The sequence below is a fragment of the Trachypithecus francoisi genome, unplaced genomic scaffold (assembly GCF_009764315.1).
Source record: "Trachypithecus francoisi isolate TF-2019V2 unplaced genomic scaffold, Tfra_2.0 Lachesis_group4, whole genome shotgun sequence".
Lineage (NCBI taxonomy): Eukaryota > Metazoa > Chordata > Mammalia > Primates > Cercopithecidae > Trachypithecus > Trachypithecus francoisi.
Window position 1 is genome coordinate 6,969,208 of NW_022681469.1, and position 16,301 is coordinate 6,985,508.

At 46.2% G+C, this 16,301-nt stretch overlaps 1 protein-coding gene across 1 annotated transcript in view; it reads left to right on the top strand.

The window, feature by feature from the left end:
* Positions 1-6,924: 6,924 nt before the first annotated feature.
* Positions 6,925-16,301, top strand: part of KMT2C (lysine methyltransferase 2C) — a 302,059-nt gene continuing 292,682 nt past the window's right edge. Inside the window, 2 exon segments of the mRNA XM_033193165.1 lie at positions 6,925-7,015; positions 7,748-7,909. Of these exon segments, the coding sequence (XP_033049056.1) occupies positions 7,749-7,909 (161 nt within the window). The 5' untranslated portion in view covers positions 6,925-7,015; position 7,748.

A 16,301-nucleotide genomic window follows, 5' to 3' on the forward strand; every position in this document is an offset into this window, starting at 1 on the left:
CTCCTCTCCTCTTTCCTCCTATAGAGCCTACTTGGGTAATGATGCTTCATCATTTAGTTTAACACGTATTTAGTCTGGACGTGGTGGCTCATGCATGTAATCCCTGCACTTTGGGAGGCTGAGGGGGGAGGATTGCTTAAGCTCAGGAGGTCGAGGCTTCAGTGAGCCATGATTGCACCACTGCATTCCAGCCTGGGCAACAGAGTGAGAGTTGAGACTTGTCTCCAAAAGAGAAAAAAAAAAAAAAAGAAAAGGAAGGCCGGGCACGGTGGCTCAAGCCTGTAATCCCAGCACTTTGGGAGGCCGAGATGGGCGGATCACGAGGTCAGGAGATCGAGACCATCCTGGCTAACACGGTGAAACCCCGTCTCTACTAAAAAATACAAAAAAAAAAACTAGACGGGCGAGGTGGCGGGTGCCTGTAGTCCCAGCTACTCGGGAGGCTGAGGCAGGAGAATGGCGTGAACCCGGGAGGCAGAGCTTGCAGTGAGCCAAGATCCGGTCACTGCACTCCAGCCTGGGCGACAGAGCGAGACTCCATCTCAAAAAAAAAAAAAAAAAAAAGAAAAGGAAAGGTCATTTGGAATCCTAGTCCAGAGATAACCATTGTTTACAACTTGATGAACATTACTACTTTGCACATATTGTATGCATACATAATTATAGATTTACACCATTTTACATAAGATTATGATACATATATGCTATTCTGTAATCATTTCCTCCTCAACATTATCTTGGCTCAGAGAAATGTTTCCTTTTTTTTTTTGGACATGGAGTTTTGGAGTTTCCCTCTTGTTGCCCAGGCTGGAGTACAATGGCGCGATATTGGCCCACCGCAGCCTTTGCCTCCCGGGTTCAAGCAATTCCCTTGCCTCAGCCTCCTGAGTAGCAGGGACTGAGTAGCCATGCGCCACCACGCCTGGCTAATTTTGTATTTTTAGTAGAGACGGGGTTTCTCCATGTTTAGTCAGGCTGGTCTCGAACTCCCGACCTCAGGTGATCCGCCCACCTCGGCCTCCCAAAGTGCTGGGATTACAGGTGTGTGCCACTGTGCCCGATCTGTGAGCCCCCGTGCCCAGCCTGAGAAATGTTTCTAAGGAGATCTTATTTGGTCTGAGGACCATGAATGATTATTTTGACCACTTTTGATTCTGGAGACTCCATTTGGATCAGGCATGGTCCTCCAAATCCAGGCTTCTGAAAGCCTAGACCTCAGATTAGGCTTGATGTTCCACAAAAGATGTGGTTATGAGCGCAGAGATGACTTGCCTGTGTTGTTATACAAATGCAAAATGTAACAATCAACAAACATGTAGCAAAGTATGCATGTATACATTTTCTCTAAAGATACAGTTTCTTTTTTTCAAAAATAAACACATTGTGATGGTGGGTGCCTGTTATCCCAGCTACTCGGGAGGCTGAGGCACGAGAATCTCTTGAACCTGGGAGGTGGAGGTTGCAATAAGCCGAGATTGCGCCACTGTACTCCAGCCTGGGCAATAGAGTGAGACTCAGTCTCAAAAATAAATAAATAAAATAAAATAAAATAAACACTCCTGGCCAGTGGCCGTGGCTCAAGCCTATAATCCCAGCACTTTGGGAGGCCTGAGCCAGGTGGATGGCTTTGAGTTCAGGCATTCAAGACCAGCTTGGGCAATATGACAAGACCCCTGTCTCTACTAAAAATACAAAAAAATAGCCGGCCATGGTGGTGTGTGCCTGTAGTCAGCTACTTGGGAGGCTGAGGTGGGAGGATTGCTTGAGCCCTGAGGGTGGAAGTTGCAGTGAGCTGAGATTGTGCCATTGCACTTCAGCCTGGGTGACAGTGAGACTCTGTCTCAAAAAAATAAAATAAAATAGATACACACTCCTATAAACGATCCTCTTAGTTCTTTTTCTAACACCTAATCTATATTTTCATATTTATTTCAGTTACTCTACAACTGTTCATTGAGCTGCTGCTGAATAGGGGAAATAAGGCAGATAACTACTGCCATCTCCGTTGGGCTTAGGGACGATACAGACATTTATCTGGGCACTTTCATTATAGGCAATGAGAGCTGTGAATGGGGAAAGCACGAGGTTGGCAGAAGCATTTAGGTGGACACAGCCATTCTCACGGAGGGCAGAGGTCTAAAGCGAAAGCCAAAGAAAAAGCAGGAACTGGCCTCGTGGAAAGGGGAAGGGAGATGGGACAGCCTGGTGGTTTGTGGCCCACCAGAAGGAGTTCTGAAAACTGGTGGTCAGGTGAGAAGAAAAGCCAGGGAAGAGATGAGCACATTGGCCAGAGGGTAGCAGGGGCTCTCCAGGACCTAGTAAGCCAAACCAAGGAATTTAGGCTTCAGCCTGCAGGGTGATGAATAGGGCTGTCTATTCCATTTCTTTTTTTTTTTTTCTTTTTTCTTCTTTATTTCTTTTTTTGAGATAGCGTCTCACTCTGTCGCCCAGGCTGGAGTGCAGTGGCACGATCCTGGCTCACTGCAACCTCCACCTCCCTGGTTCAAGCAATTCTCCTGCCTCAGCCTCCAGAGTAGCTGGGATTACGGGCGCCTACCACCACGCCTGGCTAATTTTGTATTTTTATAGAGGCAAGGTTTCACTATGTTGGTTAGGTTGGTCTTGAACTCCTGACCTCAACTGATCCGCCTGCCTCAGCCTCCTAAAGTGCTGGGATTACAGGTATAAACCACTGTGCCTGGCCTGAAAATTTCTAGTTTATGATACTTGCCAGCAGAATGTGTTCTGTCACCCTCTTCTGAATAGATATGGTTGTCTGCTATGACTACTCTCACCCCTGCCCTTCCCCCTGAATCCCACAGACGCATTTCTTTTAAAATATGATCTTGTACACAATGGATGTAAATATTTAATCTTTCTATTTGTATGTTTTTCCATGTTTCTTTTATTTTCTTTCTTTCTTTCTTTTTTTTTTATTTGAGGCGGAGTCTCACTCTGTCGCCCCGACTGGAGTGCAGTGGCCGGATCTCAGCTCACTGCAAGCTCCGCCTCCCGGGTTTACGCCATTCTCCTGCCTCAGCCTCCCGAGTTGCTGGGACTACAGGCGCCCGCCACCTCGCCCGGCTAGTTTTTGTATTTTTAGTAGAGACGGGGTTTCACCGTGTTAGCCAGGATGGTCTCGATCTCCTGACCTCGTGATCCGCCGGTCTCGGCCTCCCAAAATGCTGGGATTACAGGCTTGAGCCACCGCGCCCGGCCCTTTCTTTTTTTTGAGATGGCGTCTCCCTCTATTGCCCAGGCTAGAGTGCAGTGGTGCAATCTCGGCTCGCTGCACCCTCTGCCTCCTGGGTTCAAGGGATTCTCCTGCCTCAGCCTCCTGAGTAGCTGGTACTACAGGTGCCCACCACCAAGCCCGGCTAGTTTTTGTATTTTTAACAGAGACAGGGGTTCACCATATTGACCAGGCTGGTCTCGAACTCCTGACCTTGTGATCCTCCCACGTTGGCCCAAATCCCAAAGTGCTGGGATTACAGGCATAAGCCACCGTGCCTGCCCTCTATGTTTATTTTCTAGTTGCCTACTTGTCCTTTTGTGTTTATCCTTGTTAACTACTACTGCCAGGCTGAAAGTATAGATCCCTAGAGGGCAAGATTTGTATCTATATAAAGTGTACTGCAAAACATCTACTTAGTCCTCACATTCTTAAACACAAATTACTTTTGAAGACGACTGTTCTGTTTGTTTCCTTCCTGGTATTTTCCTTAACTTTTCCACCAAACAGGTACATGATACACATTACTGAAATAACTTATATAGCAATATGAATTTTTTGTGTGTGTTTTTTGAGATGGAGTTTCGCTCTTGTTGTCCAGGCTAGAGTGCAATGACGTGATCTTGGCTCACTGCAACCTCCGCCTCCTGGGTTCAAGCGATTCGCCTGTCTCAGCCTCCAGAGTAGTGGGGATTATAGGCGCACGCCACCATGCCAGGCTAATTTTTATATTTTTAGTAGAGATGGGGGTTCGCCATGTTGGCCAGGCTGGTCTCGAACTCCTGACCTCAGGTGATCTGCCTGCCTTGGCCTCCCACAGTGCTGGGACTACAGGTGTGCGCTACCCTGCCAGGCAAGTGTGAGGTGGAGGTTGCAGTGAGCCGAGATTCCATCACAGTACTCCAGCATAGGCGACAGAGCGAGACTGTCTCCTACTTCAGCCTCCCAAGTAGCTGGGACTACAAGCATGTGCCACCATGTGTAGTTAATTTTCTTTGGTATTTTTTTGTAGAGATGGGGGTCTCACTATGTTGCCCAGGCTGGTCTGGAACTCCTGAGCTCAAGTGACACACCCGCCTTGGCCTTCCAAAGTGCTAGGATTACAGGCGTTAGCCACGGTGCCCAGCCTACAGTGCAACTTTAATCATAACAATATGAACACAAAAATTATAAGACCTAAAATTTAAGCTTTCAGTGGTCCTTCTATAACTGTGAAAGTTTGGTTCCAAAAAGCCTTGAGGAATTTATGGGAAAACAAAAGAGACAGACATCATTTACTAGTGAACCTGTGCACTCTAAATAAAGACAGTATCAATGACATTTTATAGGCCTTCAATTACTAAGAATGAATATTGGACTATGATTTTTTATTCACTGTCACTTGTTTGCTAGATGCTTTGACAATCTTCCTTGCCTATTGTTTCCTGAGATGTTGGTTTTTCTGTGTCACAGATAACAATGTTCATTACCTCCCCATTAAAAACTACATATATATATGATTAAATGATTACTACATGTGCTTTGAAACATTCAACTATTATAGACAGTAAAAGTCCCTTGTAATTCAACCCTTTGCAGATGATTGGTTAACAGGTTACTGCACATCTACCTAAATTTAAAATCCCATATTTAACATGTATACTTATCAGAAAGTACTCATTCTAATATTTTTCTATTGCATTTGGTACTATTTCCAGATGCTCCTGCCTTTTTGGTTTTATGATTTTGAAGGACCTCAGCTCCCTGCCTCCTAGATTTTTGCCACTGTGGTCTCAGAGCTGTGTAATTTGGATGACTGAGATGGAAAAACCTCTGGAAAACCTTTATTTATGTTGAATAAGTATTCCTTGAATCCTTCCTCAGCATCCTGGGTTATATTTGTTTGCTCTGCTCATGATACCTTCATGCCAAGGAGACTGCTATCAATTCTCTTAAAAGAGATCCCAACTCCCTGCTCACAGTGGCCAAAGAAATGGAGATTTAAGGCTGCGTTTACTTACCTGCATCATCTTCATCTTTCCATGAAGCATTGCTGCACAAACCTCTGTTTCTACACTTCCATTCAATCGGCTCACTTTTCTGCTCTTGGTACCCTTTGTTTCTTGTGAACTCTCCAGCAGGAGTGACTTGCAATTTGTATACACTGACATTTAAGTTCTTGGAAGTGCTGGAGAAGCGTATCAAAGTAAATTATCCTGATGTATAATTTTGTGCATGTAAAATTCACAGTGGAAGTGCCTGTTCTAATTTCAGTACGGAACACAGATAAACATTTGGATTAATAATCCAGTTTTGAAAGCGTACTTTATTTAAAGTACAATGTGCTGAAAAAATGAAAAAAAGGGTGCTTTCAAATTTGTACCTAGTAAACTTTCACTAGATCACATCATATGTTTATTACGAGTCATGTATATGTTGTATTTCTATGTGTAATCGTCAGGCACTTTTAATTTCTAGTTTGCATTTACCATGCCAGCCTCCTCCTCAACCCCAAATTTCCTTTGGTTATAAATTTAGTAAATTTGAAAGAGCCAGCAGGGATTAAACCCTGAAGGAATTCAAATGATTCTCTGACTTTATTCCTCATTTCAGCCATTTCAAAAAATTATGCTTTCATTTAGAATAGGCTCTGGGAATCAAAGTGTGTATATTTTGCCCAAGTAGAAGACACAGTTTAAAGTTAACATCCTAGCCACTAGAAGGGAAAGGGAACAACATCGCTGGAAAAGGAGCCTATTGTTTTTACCTTACACTAAAACTACATTGCGAAGATCAAAAGAAATCAAGATGAGAGTGTGTCTGTTAATGCCAGGCCCAAAGTAGATGCTTATTAAATGATAGTTTACCCCAGTCCTTCACAAATGGTTGATAGGTCTTACTATTTCTCCCCTATTCAAATCTAGAATTTGTTCACTCCCATATACTAATCGATAGTGAATGGAAAGCACAATATAGATCATCGTCCAAGCATCAGGTATTAGCCTGAGAAATCCAGAATCCCATATTTGTAACTGTCCTCCCTGAGAAAGTGCATTTTTCAGGCGGATTCTAGCCCCATTTTTCTTTTTACCATTTTTGCATATTATAAGAGGTGGCTTAGAAATACTTCGAAATTTGCCTCTTCGTCACAACACACTGAACGTTAAAATCAAGTGGTTGGGTTTTTATTGGCTTATTTTGTCTTTCACCGTTTTATTTCTCGAGCTGTCATCGTTCTTTTCGTATTACCTCCTTATGAACGTTTTCTGAATTAAAAAAATGACGTTATAATAACGAAACTCTAACTGGCGTTGGATTAGAACGAAGTTGACTCCATTCCCTTTCCTCCCCGTAGTGTGGGCGCTACGAGGAAAGACCTCGGCGAGAATCAGCGAAGCCCGGGCTGCCCTTGCCGTGCGGGCGCACACTTGCTCCCCGCGCCGGGGCAGCCTCGGCGTGTGTCCGCGGCTCCCTCCCGCCCTCGCCCGCAGTCCCCCGATCCCGATCCCGGATCTCTGAGTCCACAGCTTGGCTCCCTCCCGAGCCGGAGCCGGAGCCGGAGCCGGAGTCGCGGCTGGGCCCGGCCGCCGCGTCACAGGGGGAGGGAACCCAGGGGGAGGGGGAGGGGCGGTGAGGTCAGCGGCGGCGGCGCGTCCGCGGGCGGCGGGAGCGGCGCATGCGCGGAGCGAGGCCCGTGAGTGGCAGCGGCGGCGAGCGGGGGGCGGGCGAGGGGCCGAGAGTGGGGGAGCGGGCGGGGGCCGTCGAGGCGGCGGTGTGTGGGCGCGACGGCTGCGAGTTGGAGAGGTCTGTGGTGCGGGTCGCCCCGGGGGAGCCCCGGCGCGGGCCTCGCGCGACGGCCACGGTCGCGCGGCGTGTGTGTGGGGTCCACGCACACCCGCAAAACTTCCTCCTCCCCTGCTCCGGGAGAGCGAGCGAGCGTGTGTGAGAGAGCGAGTGTGAGGAACGAGCCGCGGCCCGGCGCCCAGCGCCGCCACTGGAGCAGCTGTCAAAACTTCGCCGCCGCCGCCGCCGCCGCCCGGGCCTGACGGGCCTGACGTGCGGGGGAGGGGCGGCCGGCCGGGGGCGCGACCCCCTCGTCGCCCCCGCCGGGCCCCGCGGCCCGCCCTCCCCGCGCCAGGCCCCTTTCTCCTCCCGCCGCGGGCGGCCCGGGGGAGGGGCCGCGGGCGGAGACCCCGGGGCCGGCGCCCCTCACGCCGCCCGCCCGCCTGGCTGCCCCGCCCGCCCGCACCCGCCGGCCCCGCCCGCCCCGCACCGCCCGCCCCGCCCGCCGCCCCCCGCCCGGCCCCTGCGCGCGGAGGTGCGCGCGCCCGCGCCGATGTGTGTGAGTGCGTGTCCTGCTCGCTCCATGTTGCCGCCTCTCCCGGTACCTGCTGCTGCTCCCGGGGCTGCGGGAAATGCGAGAGGCTGAGCCGGGGAGGAGGAACCCGAGCAGCAGCGGCGGCGGCGGCGGCCGCGGCGGCGGGAGGAGCCCCCCTGGAGGAGGACCGGGATCCATGTGTCTTTCCTGGTGACTAGGATGTCGTCGGAGGAGGACAAGAGCGTGGAGCAGCCGCAGCCGCCGCCACCACCCCCCGAGGAGCCTGGAGCCCCGGCCCCGAGCCCCGCAGCCGCAGACAAAAGACCTCGGGGCCGGCCTCGCAAAGATGGCGCTTCCCCTTTCCAGAGAGCCAGAAAGAAGTAAGTTGAGTGCGAGGGAGCCAGGCCGGGAGCCAGCGGCGGCGCCGGGCCGGAGCTGTCACCGGGCGCCCGCCCCGCGGCCTCCGCGCCCCGGCGCCCCCCGGCGGAGTGGGGGCGGGGCGGGCCCGCGGGCGGCGGCGGCGGCTCCCGGCCCCGTCCCCGCGCCCCTCGGTAGCCGCCCGCGCCCGGCCTCCCCCGCGCCGCGCCGCCCGCCCGGGCTCCCGCCGGCGCCGGGCTCCGCTCACTTTACTTTTCAGTCGGGCCTTTTCGCTGGGTCTTCTCCACGACTCTTCTTTTGGAGAAATTTCTCGTAGCCGCGTCTTGGCCTAGCTGGATCATTGAGAAAACAAACCCGGAGCGCGCCCAGGTAGTCCCTGGACGGACTCCGGGCGAACCGCCGAGCCGTCGGCGCTGGGGAAACTCTCGGAGCTGTCAAAACGCCCGGACCGGGTGGTCTCGGGGCGCGGGCTGGGGGGAGAAGAAAGCGGCCAGGCGAGTGCAGCTTTTGTTTGTCAGCGACTTGCTCCTGGAACTTTTCCTGGTCCCAAACCTGTGTTTTCTTCTTTTGATGATATATTAGGAAGCCATTTGACTTCTTCCTTCCCCCTCCCCCAACACCCAGAACCGCACGCCCGGGCTCCGAAAGCACAACTTCTGTGGGATCCCATAGCTTCGGGGAACGGCCTGCCTAAGTTTTGGAGACGTAGCCAGTGTCCCCTCGTAAGGCAGAATACCAGGAGCGCTTATTCGGAGAGAGTGCAGATGTAAATGTCGCTTCTCTCGTAAGTCTTAGCTGTAAGGGGCTTGGGAATAGGTTCGCCTGCCTTTGAGCATACAGTAGGGCTCGACACCAGCTTGTTAGAGGACCAGAGATGTCTTACAGAACGGTATTTGACGGCTTTGCTTGTAAATTAAGAAACCCGTTTTAGTGCCAGCGAACTGCTCGGCTTCTGTGGCTCTTGTGTGTGCCGTGGAAGAACTGTGACTGTCTCTCGAAGTTGTAGAATGGCGTGTGTGCTTACTCATTTCATGATATGATATTCTCATTGAACTGTCGGGAGTGGAAGGGTGCGCTGAGACGTGAAGGAAGCCAGCACGTTCATGGATAGGCTGTTTCTTTGGTTCGGGTGCATTCATTTAGTAATAGCATTGTTGTTTGGTGATTTGTAGTAAAAAGAGTAGCGTGAACTGAGGTATAGCAGAGCTGGGTTATGGGAACCCCTTAAGCTCTTGACTTGAATGTGCTCTTTTCTTGCCCGGGTGTCCTTTTACTATAAAATGATTCAGGGCCTTCAACTTGCCTCCATATTTTATTGCTAGCTCTTACTTAGCTATGATAATCGTGAGGGAAGCAGGTACAGGATGTGTATACATTATTACGGTAGCTTCTTCGGGATACAGAGTTAGGGCTTATTTACTATGCCACTTGCGTTGTAATATAATGGCAAGTATAAAATACCCTTACTCTATATTAACTGAAATTTGGAGAAGGAAGTGGAGGCTTAAGTAATTTTTAGACGTCTAAGCCACTTCTATATCCTTTAAAGCAACTCAGGACAAGCCATATTGGGGTTTTACCTTGATTGCCTCCCATTTCACCATTTGAAAAGCATTTCTTCATCTCTTACTGAACATTAATTTGCGATTATTGTTTTAAATTTGCATTTTAATTCTTACCCTAGAAAGAGTAGATCTGTGTTGTCACACCCCACACCCCATACTCATGCACACGCGCACACTCACACGCACGCGCACACTCGCACACACACCCTACTTTTGAAATGAGCTCATTTGTATTAGTGCAGCTCCTGGGTGCACTGGACGATGAGGGTATTGCCACTTTATTATTTTAATTCTTAATCTCATATGATGAAGAAATAGGTAGCCTTTGGAGAAAACAAAAAATTTCTGCTGAATGACAGTATAATCTAACACTATGAAACATCAAAACTTTTGGAAATGTGTAGAACAAATGTAAGTCTTTAGAGAGCTTTTTCTTTTAGATTTGAAAACTGGTACTGCATTCTTTGTAGGAAAGTAAAGTCTACTGGTAAATTTGACAGGTCTAAACTTTTTAGAGCGGTTTTTTTGAAGTTGTGTCTTTTGAAGGGAATGGAATCTCCAGTTGTATTTAGAAACGTAAATGGAAACTAACATATGAATTGGAAAGCAAAGAGAAGGTTTTTCAATTGTGTATCTCTATATTGTCTAAGAATCCATGCGGAAAAGACCCTGTAGTTGAGTAGTAAAGACTCTGAAAGTGAAACTTACGTGTAACCAGTGTAAATTAGGTTTGTAACAAGTGAAATTATGTGAAATTGCAAATAATTCACCTGAGAAATGAAAATTAATCTTCTATGCTAAATACCATAGAGGTATTTTAAGTTGTTAACGTTACTTAGATGTTCATGAACTTAGTGAGTTACATTAAGTAGAGAAGATGTCCTCCCCCCACCCCCCATGAAGTCTTGCTCTATAGCCCAGGCTGTAGTGCAGTGTTATGATCTAGGCTCACCACAACCTCCGCCTCCTGGATTCAAGCGATTCTCCTGCCTCAGCCTCCAGAGTAGCTGGGATTACAGGCATGTGCCATTGCATCCGGCTAATTTTTTGTATTTTTAGTGGAGACAGGGTTTCATCATGTTGGCCAGGCTGGTCTTGAACACCCAACCTCAGGTAATCCACCCGGCTTGGCCTCCCAAAGTGCCAGGATTACAGGCGTGAGCCACCACACCCAGCTGAGAAGATGCCTTTTGACACTAAAGTGGATTTGTGTATTTATCTTTGGCTTAAAAAAATGCACCACCAATTACACTTTCCTCAAGTTTAAAATTTTAATAATTAGGTAAATAAATAAAGCATTTTGTTGTCTTACAGTGTTAGCTAGATTGTTTTTGTGTGTTTTATCGTGAATTAAAAGCATAGCTGTGTAGTTACTGCTTTTACATTAACTATAAATACTTTAAAATTTTGTTTACTACCTAAAATCAATAAATTTGAACTGAAGCTATTAATCTTAGAGTTGGAAAGGTAAGTACATAGAGATTTCCTGTTGTACAAATGTCAGGTGGCATAGTGAAATTTACATTCATTTGGAAGTTCCCCTTAACTGTAAAGAATATCAAATTATTTGATAATTTGGAGTAGTTCATAATTTTTATCAGAGGTATAGGTCTTAACCGTTATCAAGCCTCTGTCAGAATATGCACGTATTAAAGATCTGATTGTTTTTGTGTTAATGTTAAAAAGTTTTTCTGAATATTTTATTTTTTCCATCCTTACACTGTAAATTCACATTACCAAGTTGGGAAGCCGAAGAAAAATTCTACTCTACTATGTTTCTTACCAGTTCATGAAAATTAGAAATGGTGTGGGTGTGGGGGATAGGGGTGGGTGTACAGAAGCAGCAGGTGGTAGGGATAGGATTTCTGAAGCACTATCCTTGGCCCTTTTTGAGTAAACTCTTTATACCCTGAACCACTTTCTTTTCAGAGGGCAATTGCTATTATTAGAGAGCCACCTTAAACATTACTGTTGTAGAAAAATTAGGCACAACCAGTGATTGCCATTACAAGGACCAGCAAAAATGGCTAGGTTGCTACTCCGTATCTGTAATGCCCTTCCCCCAACAAAGTTTCTCGTTTTCATAGCTGTGAATTTGAAATAAGTGATAGAAAACTGTACTGCATTACAATATATATCGTTTAATAAAACAAGTTTATAGTTGAGAGATAGCACTATTGTTCATGCTTTTTGAGATAATGCAAATTTGTAATTTTTATGACAGCAATTCTTAATAATTTATCGTCCAAGAGATTTGGTAAAATTTTTCATAGCTATTGGTCTCTGGGACTCAATAGGCACTGAAATGTTTTAATTCAGTTGAAAAGCTGGTTCAGGATTGCTACCCTCTCTTACCTGTTAGGAGGTTGTTCTTTAACTTGACCTGAAATTCCCATGAATAAGAACCTGGTTTTTTTTTTTGGACGAGTCTCGCTCTGTCGCCCAGGCTGGAGTGCAGTGGTGTGATCTTGGCTCACTGCAGCTTCCGCCTCCCAGGTTCAAGTGATTCTCCTGTCTCAGACTCCTGAGTAGCTGGAGTAGCTGGGACTACAGGCGCATGCTACTATGCCTGGCTGATTTTTGTATTTTTAGTAGAGACGAGGTTTCACCGTGTTAGCCAGGATGGTCTAAATCTATTGACCTTGTGCCTTGTGATCTGCCTGCCTCGCCTCCCAAAGTGCTGGGATTACGGGTGTGAGCTACCACACCAGGGAATTTCTAATATTTGAGAAGATGTTGTTTTTAGTTTGTTATACAAATTTATATAAAACGTACTGGTTACTACTATGTAAACTTGATAAACATGAATTTCCATGGAAATTTAAAAGTATCACAATTTGTTTTCCCATTCTGAAACCTGCGATTTGTTACATTTTCCTATTATTTTAGTTAATTCCATAATGCCGGATTTGTTGTCAGTTTCCCGAGTGACAAGCCACACTGCTTCCTCTCATTCATCTATTCCGCAAAACTGCAAAATTTCCCAGACCACAGTCAGGTTTCTCTGGGTAGATAGTGGTTGTTCAACTCTGTAAACTTAAGTCACTTTAAATTTATGATGGAGGGGCTTTGTGAAACTTCATTGACCTTCCAAGGTGAAAATTGGTCAGTTTTCAGTTATAAAGGACATTAAGGATGGGTGTGGTGGCTGATACATGTAATCCCAGCACTTTGGGGTCACTGAGTCAGGAGGCTCACTTGATCCTTATTTAAAAGGAGTTTGAGACCAGCCTGGGCAGCAAAGTGAGGCCTTGTCTCTACAAAAAATCAGCTGGGTGTGGTGGTAGGTACCTGTAGTCCCAACTACTCTGGAGACTGAGCTGAGAGAGGATTGTGTGAGGCTTGGATGTTGAGCCTGCAGTGAACTAAGATCACGCCACTACATTCTAGTCAGGTGACAGAGCAAGACTCTCTAAATAAATACATAGGAACATTAGATGGTCTCTCTGCGCTCTTGCCTGGTGCGGACGTGTTAAGATACTCTCGCTAGGTTGTGATTTAGTTTTTAATCTGTGAGATGTTTGGGCCAAACAATTTTTAGCTGCCATGGAATAAACTTGCCAGTCAGTGTGTGAGTTTGTGTTTGCTTTTACTTTTTTTATTTGTATATTGTTTTGGTACGTTTTTATCTTTTAATTTCAGAAAGCTGATTAATCTCTTCCTTTTCTCTTTAAATATTTTCTTTATCATGTTTGTGCTACAGTGGTTATTTTGAGAACTTGTTGGCAGGATAAGTTGCAAAAGTTACGAAGTAGAATAGAGATTTTTTTTTTTTTTGAGACGGAGTCTCACTCTCTTGCCCAGGCTGGAGTGTGGTGGTGTGATCCTGGCACACTGCAGCCGCCACTCTCTGGGTTCAAGCGATTCTTCTGGCTCAGCCTCCTAAAAAGCTGGGATTACAGTCGCGTGCCACTACACCCAGCTAATTTTTGTGTTTTTATAGAGATGGGGTTTCACCATGTTGGCCAGGCTGGTCTCGAACTCCTGACCTCAGGTGATCTGCCCGCTTCGGCCTCCCAAAGTGCTGGGATTACAGACATGAGCCACCACACCCGGCTGAGATGATTTCTTTTTTTATTATGGCCATTGCCTATAGATGTATGCTGGTGGTTATCTGTAAAAATGTAATAGAAAGGCCGGGCGTGGTAGCTCACACCTGTAATCTTAGCACTTTGGGAGGCTGAGGCCAGTGGATCACAAGGTCAGGAGTTTGAGACCAGCCTGGCCAATATGGTGAAACCCCGTCTCTACTAAAAATACAAAAATTCGCCGGGTGTGGTGTGGGCACCTGTAGTCCCAGTGACTCGGGAGGCGGAGGCAGGAGAATCGCTTGAACCCAGGAGGCGGAGGTTTCAGTGAGCTGAGATTGCGCTGTTGCACACCAGCCTGGGTGACAGAGTGAGACTGTGTCTCAAAAAGAAAAAAGAAAAAAAAAAAAAAAGACCAATCTTGAATTTATACTTGGAGGTGTGGATCCCTTTATTTGCAGAATTTGAAGGACTTAAGAGCACAAGTTAAGAGAAACAGAAATGACACAGCTCTTTTTGCGCTTTGTAATATTCTAGAAAAAGCCTCATGTAAAAGGTAGGAAAATTGTTTCACTTTGTTTCTGCTGTTAATTTTGTGACAGCAGTAACTACATATGATTCACAAATGTAAACATTGTGTAGCAAGTCTTAAGTTTTCTATACTTTTCTGTAACTTTTTATTAGGCCTTTCATTTGGTACGTGTTATTTAAAGAGCTACAAAGTGCTAAGTATGTCCTGGGATGAACAGTCAACCCTGGAAGATTGATTGTGGCCTAGAGGGGTGCTCAAAGATTTGGAGGAAGTAGTATTTGAATTAGACCTTGAAGGTTGGTGGGATTTAGCCAAGTAGAATGACAAGAGAATAAGTGTGTGAGGGAGCAATGTGAATGAAATTATTGAGGGAAGGAGGTGTAAAAGGTGGGGTGGCGTGTGACTGACTAGAACAGAGGCTGCGTGTAGTGGTGAGGCCAAGCTGTGATAGTTCTTGAATGCTAGACTCAGGAGTTAGGGCTTTATCTGGTAGTCCAGGAGTTATAAACTGCTTACAGGTAGCAGCTAAGCAATTTAAATGAATAGTAGGCTGCTTCTAAGAATCTGAATGACAACTGACACTTTAGACCTTGGGTTGGGGAGAAAATGGGGAATAAAAACAGCCTTGGGGAAGTCTAGGAGTTCTCATGCCCTGCTTAAGGTGAAACTGATACAGAATTCTGGCTGATGGTTGCTATTTGAGATACTGTTTCTAGATTTTTCAAGAGGGTGGATGGAAACTTGGATTTTTATGATTTTTTTTTCTTCTTTTTCTTTTTTGAGATGGAGTTTTACTCTTGTTGCCCGGGTTAGAGGGCAATGGCACGATCTCGGCTCACTGCAACCTCTTCCTCCTGGTTACGAGCAATTCTCCTTCCTCAGCCTCCTGAGTAGCTGGGATTACAGGCGCCCACCACCATGCCTGGCTAGTTTTTTTTTGTAGTTTTAGTAGAGACGGGGTTTCACCGTGTTGGCCAGGCTGGTCTCGAACTCCTTACCTCAGGTGATCCACCCGCCTTGGCCTCCCGAAGTGCTGGGATTACAGGTATGAGCCACTGTGCCTAGCCCTTTTTATGGTTTTTAAACTTGGATTTTAGATGTTTTTCATTAATTAGAATCTAAAACAGTATTTGTGACTACATCTTGTAGACTAGGTTTAATCCATGGACCACCAGGGGACTACAGGTCTCAATCTCTGCTTTATGCCCGATTATTTTATTTTTTAAATGAAAGTTTTCAAAGCAGGTATTTACAGTATTCTTGAGGATAGGAACCTTACTAAATTGCTTTGTATTCTGTTTAGCATTTTATACATTTGAATGTAGGCACTCAAATACTTGCTGATTTAATGATGCCTATTATTAAAAAAAACCACTCTGGTAATAATATGGAGGCAGGAGTTACCTGGAGGCAGAAATAATAGGCTGTTACAATAGTTGTAGTATGAGTGATCAAGCCAAAACGTAGAATGTTGGTAGTGTGAATGGGGAGGAAGATCCCAGTCACTGCAAAGGAGGAATTCGGAAGTTTCTGGCATAGATGTTGTAGCAGGCATCCAGATCGATTGGATGCCTGCTAAGCATTTGTGCAAGTAGGACTGGAGTTGAGTAATCGATTAGGGTAAGTATTTAAAGATGTTACTTAACATGTAGTCACTGAGAATATGGGGTATGGGAAATAGTAAAGGATTAGGATGCTTTGTTGCCCTTAGAACATGGGGGACCAATTATACCCAGAAATACAAGAAAGGAAATCAGAATATATTCTCATTACAAGTGGACAACATATACATACAGAGATGCTCATGGCAGCAGTATTAGTAGTAGAGAAAAGTTGGCAACAAGAAAATACCCATCAATGGACTACCATGCAGTTTTAAATCAAGACAGAGAGATAGATCTGTGGACCCTGAAGTGGGAGAATGTCTGTATTGTTGAATTAGAGAAAAACCTCTCCAAAAGTTTAAAGCAGTAAGTTTAGTAGTAACTTTATTTTGTGAAAAGCACGTAAACCCGAACTGTGCATGTATTTTGTGCATATAAAAATATTGGGAAGGATACATAATATTAATACTCTGGGGACCTGGCGTGGTGGCTCACACCTGTAAGCCCAGCACTTTGGGAGGTCAAGGAGGGTGAGTCACGAGGTCAGGAGTTCAAGACCAGCCTGGCCAAGATGGTGAAACCTGATGTCTACTAAAACTACAAAAATTAGCCGGTCATGGTGGCAGGTGCCTGTAATCCCAGCTACTCGGGAGGCTGAGGCAGGA